This window comes from Vombatus ursinus, unplaced genomic scaffold (assembly GCF_900497805.2).
Source record: "Vombatus ursinus unplaced genomic scaffold, bare-nosed wombat genome assembly UNPS02014801.1, whole genome shotgun sequence".
Lineage (NCBI taxonomy): Eukaryota > Metazoa > Chordata > Mammalia > Diprotodontia > Vombatidae > Vombatus > Vombatus ursinus.
In genome coordinates, this window is record NW_020954579.1 from 8,158,038 (window position 1) to 8,177,326 (window position 19,289).

At 45.2% G+C, this 19,289-nt stretch overlaps 1 protein-coding gene across 5 annotated transcripts; it reads left to right on the top strand.

Annotated features, from left to right (window-relative positions):
- Nucleotides 1-6,334: 6,334 nt before the first annotated feature.
- HEXIM2 (HEXIM P-TEFb complex subunit 2) lies at nt 6,335-12,188 on the top strand. 5 transcript variants are annotated; one of them, XM_027873055.1, is made up of 3 exons: nt 6,335-7,356; nt 9,514-9,643; nt 11,219-12,188. In XM_027873055.1, the coding sequence occupies exons 1-3, from the start codon at nt 7,128-7,130 to the stop codon at nt 12,012-12,014; spliced, it is 1,155 nt and encodes a 384-aa protein (XP_027728856.1). In that variant the 5' UTR covers nt 6,335-7,127; the 3' UTR covers nt 12,015-12,188. The 5 variants fall into 5 exon arrangements, with proteins under 5 accessions (XP_027728856.1, XP_027728859.1, XP_027728857.1 ...); XM_027873058.1 differs by having other exon boundaries at nt 7,213-7,402; XM_027873056.1 differs by lacking the exon at nt 6,335-7,356 and adding an exon at nt 8,124-8,362.
- The last annotated feature ends 7,101 nt before the right edge of the window (nt 12,189-19,289 follow it).

Below are 19,289 nucleotides of genomic sequence, written 5' to 3' on the forward strand. Positions count from 1 at the left end.
CATAGTTTCAGTGTGATTTCTAGAGATATACAAATAATATTCTCCGGGCTATAATATTCTTTTGGATTTGTGTTAATCCTTGGGTGTTTAAAAAAGGTATATTTGGTCAGTGATGGCAAAAAAACAATTATGCAGCGTTAATGGGAGGTTCTCCAATTTATATGCGTTTTTCCCTTTTTAGTAAATTTTAAATGTTCAATACAATACATAACAGGCAAAATACCGCAATGTTAATTCTGTGCTTGCTTTCTAGTGCCTTGGTATTTTTTTTTCTGTGCTACTGGAAAGGAAACTGCAAGATGTTTGGGGCAGCAGGAGGTGGCAGCAAGGTTGTGCATGTTTATAATTCCAGAGCCTGAAACTTAACTTTTTCCTAATAGTCATTCAAAAAACCTGCCGACAAATATGTAAACAAAATTTGGCAGTTCGATAGAGTGTACTGACAGTCCCCTTTCATTGGTACAAGTTGGTTTTCAGCAATCTTATACCCTTCAGTGAGGCTGGATGTAGTTTTGGAAGTGGTTGTTGGTAAACCCTTTGTTTTTTAAGTGCTGGCTATGGTTAGATTAGATAAACTTGGGCTGCTCCTCTTTTTGTGGAGGGAAAATTGTATTTAAAAGAGGAAATGGCTATTTTGGAATTCCAAGAACGTAACTTCAACAGGGTAGCAGCTTACCATGCAGAAACTACAGGTTTATGGATTACCTATCTTTCCCCCAATTCCAGGCAAACCATTATTTTTTTGCTCCCTATGAATCCAGAGTAAAGGTGCTTAAATCCTTAAGGCAGGCAGTGAGAAATCTTAAATGCTCACAATTGAGGTATTATTTTGCTTCCCAGGACAGCAAAAGAGCAGTTGATATTTAAACTGCCCTGCTCCTGATTCTCAGGATGATGATCAGTGTGGCAAGGTAATTTCTGCCCCATACTGACTTAAGGGAACATAAACATAACTCTCCATACCATACCACTTCGTTGGTATCTGGTTCAAAAAATCACAGCTGATCTAAGCCCTTATAAAATGGTAGCCATTTTAAATGTTATGTCTAACTTGTCTGTTAAATGGTTTCCAATTAACATGTTCACATATACCAGTGGAACCTAAGAGAAAAATCTATCAAGGTATTTAACTCCTTGATAGGAGTTCTGATTAAGAGGATTTTGCAGGTCAACATTAGGGGGAAAGGCCCTAAACTCTGTCCCAACTGGAATATTATGTAACAAGGGGAAAATTCAGAGGGTGAAAACAAAATATCGAAATGTATCTTTAGGATAAAGGACAAATCCAGGGAAATTACAACTGGTCAGAGTTGGACGAGAGACTACTAAATGCTGAGGTAGCCTCATTCTGACAGGTATTCCACTGGAAATGTGTAGTATCAGTTCTTCCTTTGGACTAAATGATATTAAAGGTTTATTTTGGTAAATAGTTTTTGCGTTTTCAATTCTCCTTCTAATGTGACATCATACAGCAGCACCAGCAAACTGTTCTATGATGGCAGAATGACAACACTGCCCTCTGGCTTTGCATACTAAGTTGCAGTATTTTTTTTTAAGTTTAAGTGTTAACAGTCAACCTTTGATCATAGGGCTTATACACAGAAAAAAGAAAAGGAAGGTTGTTTAGATCTTATTTTGTCAACATTGGAAGAATGAAGTCTTAAGGAATCTTGGAAAGAAATCATATAAATGTATTACTCATAATAAATCCTATGGTCAACTTTTGGCAAAAATCTAGCTGTTATCTTTTAAAGTAGTTTTACCCATCACTCCAAATAATTTTTGAGTGACTGATTTTCCTGAGTCATGCAATTTCCTATGAATTTTGCTCTTGGAATGCCCTTATTTTACAGATGGGTAATTCAACCTTAAAATTGTTCTATATTATAATTTTTAATTTTCCTATCCAAGATATAAGTACCGTAACTTTCTACAATTAGGGTAGGGACTATATAAAACATTTAACTGGTTATAGTAATTCTTGGCAGGGAGAAAATGAGCCAACTTAATTATCTGTTCTAACAGGATATTGCATTGATAAATCCACAAATGATCCTTAAATCCATTCTAATTAATAACAGCAACCCCTTGACATTTTTCTTTTGGCAGAACTGATCAATAGGACATATTTAGGTGTTAGAAATTCCAGATTTTTTCCCTTCCCTTGGCAGAGTGGATCTCAAAAGTATGGTCCAAGGACCCATATGATTCCAGGGGATCCCTGAGAGACCCTTTCAGGAGAATGGTCAAAATTTTTCATAAGACTTTATTTGCCTATTAAAGTGCTCCTTTTCCCAACTATGTATCAGCTTGAGGTTAGATTTTCTTCATATACTTTAACCAAAACAACATTATAACAGATTGGAGCAGCAGATAAGAGAATTCAACTGCTTCCTATTAAGCCACGCATTGAGATTTACAAAAATATGCAAAGGAATGCCATTTTCTAATTTTATGAGTTATTTTTCATAAAATGTTATAACATGCAGTGGTTTATTTAAAATTACTATTTTAAAATTGTTTGTTTTTAATAAACATTGATATCACCCCCACATAAAAGCTTTTTGGGGTCCTCAACAATTTTTAGGAGTGTAAAGGGGTCCTGAAACCAAGATGCTTGAGAATTACTGCATATTAGAAAAGGACCATTTAACTTTTTGGTGACTACCAAACAAGGCAAGGAATATTTAGGTTTGGCTAAGCTGTACCCTACTCAATGGTACTAAATCACTGTCACCTCTTGGTGTAATTCTGAGCTCCACTTCTGAACCAGGCCAGGGCAATTCTGGGTGGGGCTGTGATTCAAAGAGATTTTCCAATGGCTAGCTTGCATCTTGCCCATTTTACCAATTCTTTTGAGTGCTAGTTTCATTTGATTATGGTAAAGGATGCTGGTGGTTCTTAAAGGGGAGGAATCATGGTAACAGTATCATATCCAAAATATAGAGGGACCTGAACTGACCATGAGCCATTCCCCTAGAAGTGTTAAAAGAATATGAAAAGAAAATTGTCAATTATAAATGACCACATGAAAACATGCTTGAAACAAATAGTTGAGAAATGGGAATTTAAATGTCTGAGATTTCACCTCATATAATGCTAACTGGAAAAATGATAAAAGTTGAGAACCAGTGGAGAGAATGACAGGTACACTGATACACTGCTGATGGAATATTGTGATAGGAGAGTACAGTATTAGTTCAACTATTCGGGATTCCAGTTTGGAATTATGCAAGAAAAGTGACTAACCTGTCCAAATCCTTTGACACAGTTACTGGGAGTATACCCATGGAAGTCAGACAGAAAAAAAAAAAAAAAAGATGCAACATACAGGATGTCCCTAAAGTCAGAGCAGTTTTAAACTCCACTAAGACTTTGGGACACATCGTACCAAAATAAACATAGCACTTTTGGTGGTAGCAAAGGAGGTGCCCCTTAGTTGGTGAATGACTGAAAAAACTATGGAATACAAAGGTAATAGAATCATGTAGTTTAAAAAACAAGGCAAATATAAGGATGTTCGAGAAAAGTGAGAAGATTTATATGAACTGATAGCATGAAGTAAGCAAAACTAAAAACATTTCCTGCAAATGGAAAGATTTCTAAGAGGAAGTTAACTCTAAGTAAATGGGGGAAAAAAAAGGAAAACAATGAAACATCCTTCCACTATCATAGCAGAAAAAGAGATGACTAGAACTGAATATTATACACATTGCCAGATTGTCATTTGGATCTGACACTTTTGTTTTTCCCTTTTACAAGATAGGGTTCAAAGGAGGGTGACCTTGGAAATGACTGAATTAGAGACAAAACAGTATCAAATCTTTTTTTTTTAAATATCATTGTAAATGAGTCTTTTCTGACCAGGTGTAGTCCTGGATATACCACTTACCATCCTAAGTTTCATTTGTCAAATGGTTACCTATGGCATATTTGTCAGACTCTAATGAAACAAATGTTTTCACCTTCTATGGTGTTTATAGTTTTCAAAGATTAGAATTTGAAAAGGGATCCTGGCATGCAGTAGAAAACCTTTACTCTCTGGGTTCCTTTTGGGCTTAGGGCTTTCATTTTCAGCTTTTTCAGCTTTTTATTTTCATTTCCCCAGAACAGAGGATTTTTCAAATATTCCTTGCCTGAAAGACTAGTTAAAAAAAAAAAAAAAGGCCCAAAAGGGGGAGGGGGGGGAAAGAAAACAAGGTATATCAAAAGGACTGGAAAACTCACAGATAGTTGACCACATTTAATCAGATTTGAGGTAAATCACAAGTCCCTTCATGAGGCCAGTGATCACTTACATCTACTAAGTACTAAATGTGGTGACACTGCTGGTTTTCCTCAAAATAGGACATGTAGAATAAGAGACCATCTGGCAGAGTAGATTGCTGATTTCAGGAGATCCTTGAACTTAGATGGACAAGATATATCTTCACTAAGCTCTAACTGAAATTTAGCATTTCCTTCAATTATGAACTTTAAAAAGCACATTGTTCTGAGGAGTCTATAGATTTCACCAGACTGCCAAATGGTCCATGATATAAAAAAGGTTAGAACCCTGGTCTAGATGGCAGCTGATTCAATCTTGGCCAGCTGTGTTGAATACTGGAGAGCTGGCCATTCCATTCTGTTCATGGTAGAAAAGAAAGAATGGTGGAAGTGAGGTGGGGGATCATTTTGACATATCATCATTAATTTTAGCTATGATAATTTGCTCTTGAATAGCATTTTTCCACCTAAGGATGGGTTTGTTTAATTATGGTAAATGTTGCAGCAAGAACCTTTGGTGGGCACCAACAGGAATAATCATAATTTTCTAGTAAATATTCTGAATGTCCACAAAACCATTAGAGTTGTTACAAGATTGTATGGTTAAGAATTTTAATATAACAAGTATGATCATTCCTTCTAGAGAGAAAGTACCAATAGCAACATTTGGTTTAAAAATAAGGGGAAAAGGAATAAATTCAGGAGGGAATTTTTCTCATCTAGTTCAATGTGTTGTGTTAAAAAGTTCTGGGTCTGCAGTAAGCATAAATTATGTTCTTTAAAGACAACACCAGAGCATTAGAGTGCTCCAAACACTTTCATCTAAGTAAAACTAATGAAGACAACACCACTTGTTCACTAGGACTTTTTCCATCCACAATAGGTCAGAGCAGGAAACAAAAATGACTTTGGAAGCCTGCTTTTAATACCCATCACTGAAAATACTGATCAACCCTGGAAGCTCATTTGAGAATTGGAAAAAAAGCAAGACGGTTTCATGTGGGGTGTGGGGAAAGTCATCAGTACTTATTAAAGCACAAAGTCTTCGAATAATTTTATAGGAGATTGGGGGGCTTGGGAGACAGGAGCAAGAGTAATCATAAGAAAAGCAAATATGCAACAAAGAACTACTAGGGGAAAAAATTTCAAACTTGCCACTGATCAATATTCTCTTTACACATAGCCAGAGTAATAGGACCTAGCCATAAGGTAAAGGGCACTATCCACAGGACTTAATAGCAATTACTGTTTAACACCAATGCTGGACTGAACTTCTGATGCTGCCATGACACTTTCTTGAAGCAGGCTACTGAACTGTTCTGAATGACTTTTGTATCATATCAAAAAGCCCCTAAAATAATGTAACATGGGTAAACATTAGACTCAGCAAAAAAAAAAAAAAAAGCAGTTTGGCCTCATCTTTAATATCTGTCACCTAGCCAAACTTAAGTTGGTAGCACAGACAGAAATAGAACATGGAGTTCTTAACCACCAGTCTCAAGCTCTGTCCATTTAAAAAAGTTTCATTCTAGTTTTCTTACTGAGATTCTAAACAGCTTACTGGTTGACCTTAGATGCAGTCAGGTGGGTTATGGTTTCCAAAAACAATCAATTAATGTTGGTACCCAGTATGTGTGCATATAGGAGTGAATTCCAATACAATGGTCATCCTTTGCCCAAATCATCAATTACTGACCACCTATACAGATGATATAGAAAGGAACTTCTTAGCTCTAAAATTCCCAATCCTACACGATTTTTTCCTAACACCTTTTTACTCTGGCATCTACAGACTGATATCCAAGGGAGAGCCAATTGAGAATTCAATTCAAGTGAACTGCTCTCTATTTAGTGGGGTGGCTGTTCCAAATCTGGATTAAAATACAAATCTTGTTATTCAGCTTTTGGAGTTCTAAGTATCCTTTGGAAACAATTTTGGAAGATAGAAAAATGGCTACGATTAGAGCACCACCACCAACCCTCTCAAAAAAAAAAAAAACCCAACCCAAAAACCCTTTTACTTTTTAAAAGGTACCATAGGAGCTATAAGCTTCACTTTTGAGCTCATTTAGGTTACTTGAGTATCAAAGCCACTGGAATGATTAATTTCCCTGGTAATGAGAATTGAACAGAGCACTACAGGCTTATCAGGCAGTTAACAATCTAACACTATTCACACACCAGTCACCCAGAAAATCTTTCCCACTTTCAGGTTCTAACTTGGCATCAAATTAACTGTAACTTTTCAAATAAATAACCTGTTATTTTAGAACATCAAATATTACTGATTTCTCTCTCTGTGCCAAGCTTTCAAGATAATCTTCTTTGCTTTTGCTAGTGATGCCGTTATCAAAGCTTTACTTTTTAGGCAGATGATGCAGTAGCAATACAATTAAATCGGGACGGGGAGAGAGAAGACTGAAAGTTGGGTTTATCATGCAGTTGCCACAGGGAAGAGCTCAAAATTCTATTCTCCCTTATGTGGCAGCAAAGGCTGGATCAAGATCACGCAAGCAAGAGATCACTCCAGTGACATATAGTGCCGGGTAAAAAGCTCCTAGTAACAATGAAACCGATGCCACAAAATACTTCCCAACCCACAACCCTACACCTTGTTTGGTAAAACGGATTTCTTTAATTTTAGAACTTTGCATAGACTGGATTGAAATAATTTTCTTCCCCCACCCCCACCCTCTACTCCTAAACCTTTCTCTAAGGGCTTTTGGGCCAAACGTTACGCTCAGATTTCAAAATGCAAACAGATGTCCCATTGCCCTAAGAAAACGGACAGCTACGCTTCATTTCCTAGACGTGCCGGAGCTGGGTATTTGGTTTTTGTCCCCAGTATTTAAAAGGGGCGCATGACCCCCTCCCCGACTTCACTTGTAGTTACATGCGTGGGTGTCAGTTTGGGAAAGGAGGGTATAAGGAAATCAAACTACAGAGTCCTCCCCTACCCCTTCACCTCCCCTCCCCAAGCTGGTTCTAGGCAGAAAGGAGGACGATGTTCTGAGAAAGCTGGCGCTGGCCGGGGATGGAGGTCCTGCCCCGAGCGCGGTTGGAGATCCCCCAAGCTTTGGGTTCCAGAAGGTTTCTAACCGCCCCACCCCTTGGCTGGCTCCAGGAGGGTTTCGTGGTAGGGAAGCAGCTGCACTGGGCTGGCGGGCGGGGCCGGGGCGAGGGGCTGCCCCCGGGGACCCTCCCCAGGCCGCTAGGCCTGTCCGTGAGACCCCAGGGAGCGCTGCGAGGGCTGGGGGCCTTATCGCGCTCCCCCCTGCCGCCCCGCTCCGGGTCGGGGTCCTCTCCGAGGCCCCTGGGTCAATCGGCGGAGGCGCAGGGAGACCCGCGGCTCCGTGAAGGGCGAGGCCGCAGGCCCGGCCCTGCCCGGGGGTCGGTCCTCCTCCACCACCCCCCTCTTTCTGCCTCCGGAGGCCGCTCCCTGCCATCCCCCGGAGCAGGCCCCGCTTGGCCAGGCTTCTCCCCGCGCCCGGCCCGTCCCCCCACGGGGGTCCTCTCACAGCGCAGCGACTCCCTCCGCTACCTCCTCCCAGCCCAAAATGGCGGCGGCCCTGGACTCTTCGTCGCCCGCCTTCCCGGCCTCCTCCCTTCCCTCCTTTCCCCTCCCCGCCCTCCTGGGCCGCGGATCCCTCCGCACGCGCATGCGCTCCAGACGCGTCCCGCCGGTCAGTTTTCTACTCTTCGTTCCCCTCCCCCACCCCACTTTCGGATCTATTTCCAATCCTGGAACGCTTTACTCCATCGATAGCCTATTGAACTGGGTCGGGGAAGTAGTGTCCCCGCCTTCGATTCGTCACCAGCGAATGGTGATAAGGATGGACATAGCGACAAGCGCTCTTGACCAATCAGAGACCCAGAGGCGGTGCGCCCGAACTGGGCCTGCTGGGTTTTGGCGTTCTTAAGGCGTGGCTGTGGAAGTGAACGGGATTCTGGTCCTCTTTTCCTGACTAGAGAAAATACAATCCCCAGCAGGCATCGCGGTTGACTGTCTTCCCACCCACGCCGCCCCACCCCCTCTGCTCCCCGATGTCCTCGTGCGCTTGCGACTTGCTGGAGCTGTTGCTGAAGTCGCTGCAAGGTACAGGGCTTAGGCAATAGGAATTGCAGACAAGGGGCTGCCGCGCAGGCACGCGGCCGTTGTCGTGCGTGGCAGCCCTTGGCAACAAATAGGTCAGTTTACGTTTCCAAAGCTCTCATCCCAAACCATCTCGTCATCGGGTAGAATTGAGCCTCACTACCCTTTCCAGGAAATTATGTGTTTTTGGGGAATGCAGCTACCAAATGCGCGGGGCTGTTAACCCCGTCATTTCGGACTCCAGTTTCCCCTCCCCCTTCTTTCCACTTCCGGTGCCATGGGCCAAGAGGGAGCAGGGCCTGGTCCTTACAGGCATGGACGCCTTACCCCTTGTCATGTTGGCTATGGGAGAGGCTCGGCCTCCCGGGGGATGTGACTTCAGCTCTCTCACCTCTCAGTCAGAAAGAACTGGTCTCGGTGGTCACGGAAGCCTCGTCAGAGGAAATGTCCCTTTAGCAAAGGCTTGTGTGTACAAGTCCTCACGCCACGGTCTCCCTCTGGCCTGTCTATTGCAGCCAGACTAGCCTTGGCTAGCAAACTCATTACATTCCTCTCATCTTGCTCTGACTGTCCTTAGATCCCTCCGTTTTAATACATTAGCCTCTCTCCACCTAGCTTTTCACATTCTAGAGTGGGGTGGTGGTCACAGGTGATGCCTGGCCTGCTTTGCCAATTCTACCCACTTCCCCCTCCACCTTTAAACATCGGGCATACGGAGAAGCGTCATATTAATTTAGGCGTGAAACTAAGGACTTGGTCATCGGCTCTCTTGCTTGTGGCAGATTTTACCCCCACCCCATCCAAGTCTCTAGTGTTCTGCAATCAGAGGGTTAGCAGTTCTTAATCCTGGTGTAGGTGGCACAGAGGTCGGGCAGATTTGTTTGGGAAATCGGCCGTAGGGGAGAAATGCTTCTGAGCCCTGTTTAAATTTGATGTCACTTAGCTTGGGGTGTGGGAGGGAGCTGGGCAATAGAATGACTTCCCCCAGGCCCTAGGACATCAGCCTCAGTTCTCTTTCTACTGTTGAGTTCTTTTCAGGTTTACCTGCCACAAAATGGCTTCTCTTCTCTTTGCTCAAGGAGTCCCAGGAGTAGACAGAGAAAAATCCCCCCTTGAGGTTAAGGATAAGGCTTTTGTTTTGTTCTCCTTTACAGCAAGGACCACCCTAGAGAAGCTTCTGCCCTCTGTTTTGAGAGAAAGGAGAGACATCCTCCCCATCACTACTCCCAAACCTCCTGAAAGTAGGAGCCTTCTTGAACCTGTGCTAACCTGGAGGAGACAAAGGTAAGTCTGCTTTCTTGGCAGGGAATGACCTAGACCTGTGTCCTGACCTTGAATGTCTGGAAGGGACAGACACATGGATAATGTGGAGAGCATGCCCAGGGCATAACTCTCAGGCCTGGTGATGTGGGGGAAAATATCAGACCAATCACCCCATTTTGTAGAAACTGGGGGCTAAATCCCATAGGAAAGGTGTCTCTGAAGTTTGTTTTGGATTTAAGAAGAGTTAAGTAGGGTCCTGGAGACCTAGGCTCAAGGCCAGACTGTACCACTTATTATCAGTGTGATCTTGGGTAAGCCACAGCCACTCTGAGCTTCAGTTTCCTCCTCTGGAAAATGAGGAATTTAGAGTCTGTGATTTCTTAAGGTCCCTTGTGTCTCTGATGTTCTACAATTCCCCTCTTCCTGGGCCCTGCTCACCCCCTTGTAGAATTCCCAGAGCTAAGTCATCTCCTGATAGGAAACCCCCCCTCCTCCCACCACATACACTTTCCCCTAACCAGCCCACGGTTCATATTTAATGTTGACTTTCTGGTGGAGGTGTTGAAAGAGGAAAAAAATGCCACAATTAGGCATTTTGAGGTGTAAAGCTAGCTTGGAGTGAAGAAACCAGTTTGCATAGGGATTCCTGTCTGGTGGGCTTGGAAAAACGTGCTGTCCTAATGTCCCCTACCTGACTTTGCTTTTCCCAAGTGGAGCAGTGCCATGTTGTTATTTGGAGGGAATGCCTTTGACAGAGACAGGGTCTGTCCCTCTGAGTTCTTTTCTTTTGTGCATTTGAATTGGTAATTAATATGTTGCAGAGAGTCCCATGACATCCCCACACCCCCACATCCCCTCACTCTGTCCTTCTGAAATAGCTCCCCTCCAGCATTCTTAAGGACAAACATAAACCCTTCACTGAGAGTGATACACCTCCAGCATATTCTCCATGTGTAGGCTTGCACACACAAAATAATATATATGTTGTATATACAAACATATTTAATGCATGCACACTGTGAATACCCTCATATGCACCTTATATGTTCACTACAATGCAGTTCACATCCCTGCACATCACTCTCATAAATGAGGGAGTGCCCCCTCATTTGACAGACTCATGCTCAGCTGAATAGATTACTTTCTAGTCTCTCAAACCCACAAAATACCCTTTCTCATTATTTGTTTTCTCTCTCTCCATCCAGACTGTCACCGCTACCCACTGAGAAGGGTTTTGCTGCAGAATCACCCTTCTTAAAGAAAATAAGAATCTGTCTTCAGCCAGCCCAACTTATCTTCTTTTTCTACCCCCAAATAGAATTTCATAAAAAGGATAGGACTGTCCAGTATTGATCACCTCTCCCTGCCTGCTGCCCGATTTCTTTTTTGTTCTCTTAACTTACTTCTTTTTGCAAATTTGTTTGCATGTTTATGTCCCTATTCCTTTTGCATAACATGTGCAAACTCTGGATACCCCCTTCCACTCTGCTGTCTCTTTTTATCCAAAGGCCACAGCCCAGTCAGTGTCTAATTGTCTAAGCTCTCACACTTCCCTTTCTTTTCTCTTTAATCTTAGAACTCTGGGATCTCTTCCAGCCCCAGTGTACCAACCGAGCCTTCTGATCCTGGTGGTTGTAGGCCCCTGACCCCTGGGATGAACAGCCCATTGGAGTGGAAGGAACCAGCAAGGACCAGCAATGGCAGCAGTGGACAGAATGGGATATCCCAGACTGAGAGCCCAGCTTGTGGTTCTGCCGAGGCACTAGGTCGGAGGAAACATAGGCGCCGGTCTTCAAAACGCAGAAGGCACCGTTGGAGGCCCTACCTGGAGCTGAGCTGGGCAGAGAAGCAGCAGCGAGATGACCAACAAAGCCAGCGAGCCTCCAGGGTTCGAGAGGAGATGTTTGCCAAGGGGCAGGCTGTGGCCCCCTACAATACCACTCAGTTCCTGATGGATGACCATGACCTGGAGGAACCAGACCTCGGTAATCCCCAGGGGGTACCCCACCAGGGTTCTGGATGGGAAGAGGAAGATGAGGAGGAAGGTGGGGGAACTGGGGACATTGATGATCGAGGGAAGGCCCAGGGTGAATTCCTCCAAAGAGATTTCTCAGAAGCCTATGAGCACTACTATGTGGAGAGCCTGCAGGGCCGAAGTAAGGAAGAACTGGTACGGGACTACTTAGAGCTGGAGAAACGGCTCTCATGGGCTGAGGAGGAGACCCGGCGACTGCAACAGCAGCGAAACCCCTCGGGTCCTCATCCCTGTTACCGGGCCCAGGAACTGGCAGCTGAAGTGGAGCGACTGAAAATGGAGAACCAGAGGCTTCGACGGGAGAACGAAATGTGGGGCCAAGAGGGCGATAGCCCGAGAGAGAATCTGGGCACCTGAGGGAGCCCTTTCCTAACCTCTCCCCAACCCCCCCCCCCAGGTAGCACACTAGAGGCTTTCTAGCAAATGTAGGAGGGTGGGGCAAGGAGAAGGCACGCTTTCTGTACTCATTTCACCTGCCCAACACTGCATCCAAGGAGAGTTGCACCATCTGTGTTCCTGAGAAGCCCTGCTGCCCTCAAACCCTGGGACTCAAGGCCTAGCTCTGGACAGAGACCACTGGGAACAAAGTTCCAGGTTTGAACCTCTCTTTCTTCCTCCAGCATGCTGCCCCAGAGTAGAAGTTCCATGAGGACAAGTTAAGTTTGTTTTCTTGTTGTCCCTTGTTTTATTTTTTTTTCTTTAGTAAAATTAAAATGTCTTGATGAGGGCAAAGAGGAATTAGGTAGGTATTGCACCATAGAGTCTGGAAGGACCCTCCAGATATCCTTGTGAGATGGAGAGACCTTTAGGGGAAGGTCATTGGGTTGGTGCCCTGCCTCCTCCATTGGAAGGAGCCGAGTGTGAAAGAATACCTAGACCCAACCTGTCACCCCTCCAGGTGGGATGAGGATTATTCAGCTGGGGCCCCACCTGAGTCTCCTAGGATATCTGACTTTCTCTGAGTTAATGGCTACTTGGGCTAAGAATTAAGGGACTTAGGACCATTATCATTCACATCCTAAAACAGAACAGTAACCTCTCTTAGGCAAAGGAGAGATACCCAGATAATGGCCTGCTCCATTCCATTTCCCCACCTCTGTTGTTCCTTCAAGAAAATGGAGCTGACAGCAGAACCCTGGTACTATGCAATAATAATGATGATGATGATAGTTAGCATTTATATAGCACTTACTACTGTCAGGCACTGTGCTAAGTGCTTACAAATGTTGCCTTATTTGATCATCACAATAACCCTAGGAGATAGGTGCTATTATAATCTCCATTTTACAGATAAGGAAACTGAGGCAAACAGCAGTTAAGTGACTCAGCCTGGGTCATGTAACTGGTAAGTGCCTTGAGTCAGGATTTGAATTCAGGTCTTCCTAACTCTAGGCCCAGCATTCTGTCCACTGTGCCACCTACCTGCCAGCTATGCAAAAATAGGATAAACTGGGTGTCCTGGGTATCCAATCTTGCCCTCACCGTGACCTTTCCTTGACCTCACCTTAGCATTTTGGGATTCTGTGTATGTTCTGTGTTCCTGCCTTCTGACATGCTTTTTAAATAGTAGGTCCCTAGGAAATGAGGGAAGCCATAGAAAAGGCAGTATATTCCACAGAAGTAGAGGAGGAGCTGATATCCATCCCCTAAGTCAATCAGCAAACATTTATGAAATGCCTACTATGTGCTAGGCACTGGGGATGCAGATGCAGTGAATGAAACATTCTCTTCCAGCAAAGATCCTGACATTTTAGTGGGGACAGTCCTTTGTCAGGTATGAGCTATAAGGGGCGTGTTCGGCTCAGAATGGGCAGAGTTGGGCCATGATCAGCCTGCCCACCTTGTCTGAAACAGTGTACATAATTTAAGCTGAAGGGGGTGGGATGTAATAGCCAGGTTGGGGCAGGGTCTCTTCCCTAGGTCCAACTCAGTTGATTGTTGGAGCTTAGGGCAGGGGAGCAGCAAAATCAAGGTCTACCTTTTACCTTTGAGATCTGGTAATGCACTCAAACCTTCAGCCCCTTCAGGCAGGGCTGTCCTTTCCAACTCATCCTGGGATTAGAGGGAAGGGAGGCAAGGGGACTTAAAGCTGGAAGGGGCCAGATCCAATGCTCTTATTTTATAGATGAGGAAACTGAAGCCCACCAAGGTTAAATGACTTAAGGCTAAATGACAAGGTCACACAGGAAGTAAGTGGCACCAAAATTTGAACCCTGGTACCCTGATGCTAAATCAAATGCTCTTTCCACTGTACCACTCTAGCCTTGATGTTCCTTCAAGGTTTATTGTAATGATCCTATGAGATACAGAATGAGGAATCAACCTATTCACGAACGAGCCCGGGGGTTCACATTAGCTCCCTGCTCTAGCCAAAGCAGGAGATTGACCAGACTTAGTTCAGCCCAAATTGTAAAATCCCCTGCTCCCATAAAGTCCCTGAAGAGGGGACTTCTCCTGAAGGTAATTAGGGAGACTGTGTATTGGGCGGGAGACAGCCCAGAAAAGGGAGATAGTTGGGATTGCTGACAAGTCAAAGGGTCAGCTGGTGCTGACTCCCCCAGGACTTAAGCACTGGTACTGCTAGCCCCCTCTAGCACCTGCCTGGGGCAGGGTTGGGTGAAGGGGAGTTTTCTGGGTGGTTCAGTGGTACAGTGACAGATTCTCTCACCAGGGCCCAGAGTATCAAAGGTTACCCCCGAAGGGTTTTCTAGACAAAGCAAAGCTATGCCCTTGGGAACAAATGCTTGAGGGATTTGTATTCTCAGGTGACAAGTTTCTGGCTTGTCTCTGCAGTCATACCTAAGCAGAGGACATTACAAAGGGTAGCTGAAGGAAGATATCCCTCGGGGTGGGGGATGGAGACATTACTCTGGGCATTGAAGAAGTCTGTTGGAGGTAGGGACTGAAAGAGAGAACAGTCTTTACCCTGAAGGAATTATGTTTGAAAGAATTGGCTAGAGTTAATCGAGGGGATTTAGGCTAGTGTTTGTGGGGTATTAGAGGAGGCCTGTAGATCTAGAAGTGGGGGAGGGACGTGGGGATGAATGGTTTATATAACTGTAGCAGTACCCCAGCCCATATCTGTGTAAGCTTGCTTGTGCCATAGGTGTTAAACTGTCCTCTTTAAATGGAAAGCTTCCATTAGAGCTGGGAGGAGGAAGGGTGAGTTATTTGGACCAGTCCTTAGCAAAGGGTAGCTGACAGCAGGGGAGATTACAGGGAGAGAAGGGACCAGCTTGTTGTTTCTCTGCCTCCCACCTCCAGGCCCACACAAACACCTTCTCTCTAGCTGCCTGAAACATCCCCACTGGGGAGATTGTTAAAGGCCCCACCCCCCATTTGCTTCAGTAGCAGAGGCCCCTGTCAGGCCCTTTTCAACCAAATTGTCTTACTTTGAGGAAGGAAGGAGGGAGGGAAAGCATTAGAGGAAGAACAGCTAAGGAAGATCTCTTCCTGACCTGAGGAAGGGTCTTATTCATTTAGATTCCCAAGCCTCCCCATGCCTGAGTACCACTTTGACACAGAGCAAGCTGTCTCTCCTTGTCCTCAGTTCCCCCAGGGTTGAAGGTAGAGCAGAAATTATATTGGACAGATTTGATCTCATGCCTTCCAGGACCCTGATTTTAGGGGCCTAGGCCACCTGAAGACAGAATGGGGGACTTCTCAAGGAAAGACTGAACAGGGGCACTGAAGGACCTTGTATAGATTATTATTATTAATTATTATGTTATTAACCTGGGGTCTACCAACTGTGGACAGATTTGGGGGTGGGTGGGTGCCTGTAAACTTAGATGGGATTACATTTTTATTTTCATTGACCTCTAACTAAAATGTAGCATTTCTTTCCATTATTTAAAAACATCATTCTTAGGAGAGGTCCATAGACTGCCAGAGGGGCAGCACAAGAAAAAAGATGAAGAAATCCTGTTGTAGACAGAGGTAGTGATGAATGGTAATACAGTGTTGAAAGATAGGTGAGGGAGGCTATAAGGGGAGAATTTTTTTTTTTTAACACTTTCTTTATTTTAGAGACATGAGACATGAGATTATCACTAGCAGAGATGAGTACTCTGAGAGAACATTTAACACCCACCACTGTGAAGATGACCTGATGGTGGCTCTTTTTTTTTTGGGAAATGTTTAGCTAGCTGCTCCACGGGTGGTGAAATGTAAATCGGCCCTCATAAAGGTGAAGAAAAGCTTTGTAAGCTGAAATAGGGGTTTAGATGGAACTCCTTATACAGTCTACCTGGTTAAGCATAGTTCAGATTAAGACTGCAACTTACTCTTATGCCAATTTGAGGTTTTGAAAAGTCTTCTGCATTAGGGTATCCAGTTCCATCCTCACAACAAGCCTTTGAGAGCTAAGTGACTTTGTCTGGGGTCATACTTTCAGCAGGTCTCTGCCATACAATTTGAACTTAGGTCTTCCTGACTCCTGAGAGCTGTGTTATCTTTTTATTCCAGCGGGGCACCTGAACCACCATCCTAGTTCTCAGCCCTCCTCACTACCACTGCCAGCCTCATTTCACCTCTCTTCCCCCAGTCCAGCACCCTAAAAACCAAGCATGTTATTCTGATGCCAGGGAATGCACTGAAGATCCTGCTCCCTGCACATCTGGTGATGGAGGCTCCCTCAGCAAAATGGGCTTACTGGGGATAGGCCAGGGGAATCCCACAGAGCTCTTGGCCTCATTTTTTCCACTCTCTGTCCCCATGCCCTTCACAGAGAGATACTTCTCTGTTATCCATGTGCCTGCCCTTCTCAGGCTTAAATTGGGAGGTGTGGGAACTCAAAGCAAGAGAACCTCCAGGATATTTAGACTGGGGGTGCCACCTCCCAATTCATTTCTGAGGTCTTAGACTTGTGCTACACTTGGATATGAAAATATCCAAGAGATTTTTATAGGATTGGTATCAGATCTCAAGGACTGAGGTCCAGGCCATTAAGATTCCTAAAGCCCCTAAACAAAGACCACTCTGCCCTAAAGGTTAAACAGACATGGGGTAGGGGGAAGGAAGAGACTAGGGCCTTGGGGGCTCCACATTGCCCAAATTGCTTAGGAAGAGAGTTGGAAGGGACCAAGGACAGTAATGGGGGAGGGCAAAAAAAATGTTGTCTTGTCATTCGTGGAGGAATATCAGAAGAGGGACTGTGGGTGGGCATGTGGAGGTGGGTGTGTGAATGCTTAGGCATGGGCACTCATGCACACACTTGTACATGCCAAGTATGGCCAGGGAGGGTACTGGCCCTTTAAGTGGGGGTGCTAGGTACAGTTCTGCCTTTTGCCACAAATCGGGGCATACTGAGCATGTGCAAGAGCCTAAGCCCTTGTTGGGAGGGAGGCGAATAGGTTCCACAGAACTTCCTACAGGCTGCCAGTCCTGACTTCCCCCACCCCCTAGGCTTCTACCTCCTATCTGGCTGAAAAGGCCGATGCCTTTATCTGATCCCAGGCCCCAGCCACTCCCACCGGTGAGCCACAGACCCTCTTGGACATTGGGGGCAATGAAACCTCTGATCCATTGAGGACCATAAAGAAGGCCGGTGGTGGCAACTGCCCAGCAGAGTGTCCTCTGTCCTCCAGTTCTTTGGGGCTATAGAGATAGAGCTTCACTCTGGCAAGCACCCAGTTTCCACCCCTGCCCCCTTCCACCCTGGCAGCCCCTTGCCCCAGGCGCATGTGGCACATGGAATTCATGTACAGGGCCACCTGCCTGAGCACATGCTGCTTTTCATAGGAGTGGGGGAAGGGGCTTCCTTCTCTTCTGCCTTTTTTCTGAAGTCAGTGAAATGATGTTAGGAGAGGCAAACCTATCAGTGCCAAAGCTAAAAAGGCATGGCCCTTGTCGTTACCCCTACTTCTACCACCAGCACCATGGGGAGCTTCCAATCTAAAACCGTAGAGGACCGCATGACAGACAAAAGGAGGAGGCCCGGAGCTCAGCTGTAGGAATCATCTTCCTGGAACAAGCCTTTTCATCTCGTTCTCCCAATAAAGAACCTATGGTAGCTCCTTATTGGCCATCTGAATCAAAACCAGACTATTCAACACGGCCCCTCTACCAAATGTCTTCCCCTCCCAGCCCTCCTTACCCCTAATGCTCTCTATGGGTGCTTACTCTAGCCAGCCAACCTGTCCTCATCTATCACCCACAGGCTCAAGCCCTCATTCATGTTGTTCTCCATATCACTCCTCCTACTTCCTCCCATACCCTCTGCTCCATCCTGAGCCTGAAGGGACCTTCAAGAACAATTGGTCTAAACCTTTCATTTTGCAGATGACCCAAGGAGAGGAAGTGAATTGCACAGGGTCATGAGATCCTTGTTTCCTACTCCCACACCCTCAAAGACACATATATACACATACCTTTTGGTCTCCTTCCATAAAGAACAGGCAGTGCAGGATTCTGAAATTGTTGAAATTATTCTAGATCACAGACTCTTTGAGGGTTGGCACCAGGTCTTAAGTAAATATTTATCAAATTATCAGCGCAATCAAACTAAGAAACACCCCCCCCTTCTGCCACTTCCCTGACCCCCAACTCTCCTGGGACTCCTGTTGCCAAGGCATGCATTTGTTTTGCTTAGCCTGGCATTTGGGCCTGGCATAGTAGCTGTGTGCCATCATAAACCCACATCCAAGAAGTCTCCATGGGGTAGCTGGCTGGAGGGCAGCCCTGATGATTTGAGAATGGAGTGGGGAAAGGGCCCAGCCTAAGGCTCCCCCATCTCCACCCTGTATCTTACAGCTAAGACTTCCTGGCCTTTGATGTTGGTGAACCTTCTTTCTCTTCCTTGGTCCCCCCTTTCCTCCTTAGGGTCCTCCAAGGACCAGAGAGCTTTGTGTGCTTTTTAATAAGTGGAAGCAACAGCCCGAGGCAGGTTGAGCTTAGTAGATGGAGTACTGGGTTTGGTTGGAGTCAGAAGACCTAGCCAACACTTGGTAGCTGTATGACCCTTGTGCATGAGATGTACTTTTTTTCTGACCTTAAGTTTCCTCACTTGTGAAATAGTGGCAATTATACCTGGGGTGTGGAAAATGGCTTGGTCCACCTTAAGTTTCCATAGCAGTGTGGACTATTACAATGATTTCCTTTTACCAGTCCTGGCTCAGTGCAAGTCTTCGAGTCAACAGGCATGCTTCTACTATGTACCAGAGATCTGGAGAAGGAAATGGCAAACCACTCCAGGATCTTTGCCAAGAAAACCCCAAAAATGTGGTCACAAAGAATCAGACTGAACATGTACCAGCACTGTACTAAGTGCTGGGGAATGCAAAGAAAGGCAGAAGATGATCCCCTGATCTCAGAGAGGTTATGGTCAAATGGGGGAAGCAACATGAACAGCCATGTAAAAACAAGACAGCAGAATAAATTGGAGTCAGTCAGCAAAGGGAAGGCATTAGCACTAAGGGAGATTGGGAAAGGATTCTGTATAAGATGAGATTTTAGCTTTGGTTTGAAGGAAGGGGGAGCATTCCAGGCTTGGGGAGAGCTAGTGAAAGAACACTGAATTGGGAGGTGGAGGGTAGTGACACAGGACAGTAAACCAAGGTGAGAAGGGTAAGGTGTCAGAAGCCTGGAAAGGGAAGGGAATGAGCATTTATATAGGGCCTACTCTGTGCCAGG

Excerpts from the sequence above, each read along its gene's own strand:
- HEXIM2 (XM_027873055.1), top strand. The coding sequence starts at position 7,128 with ATGACCCCCTCCCCGACTTCACTTGTAGTTACATGCGTGGGTGTCAGT. Across the intron at positions 7,357-9,513 it reads CAAGCTTTGGGTTCCAGAAG|CAAGGACCACCCTAGAGAAG; the intron begins GTTTCTAACCGC and ends TCTCCTTTACAG. Across the intron at positions 9,644-11,218 it reads CTAACCTGGAGGAGACAAAG|CCCCAGTGTACCAACCGAGC; the intron begins GTAAGTCTGCTT and ends GATCTCTTCCAG.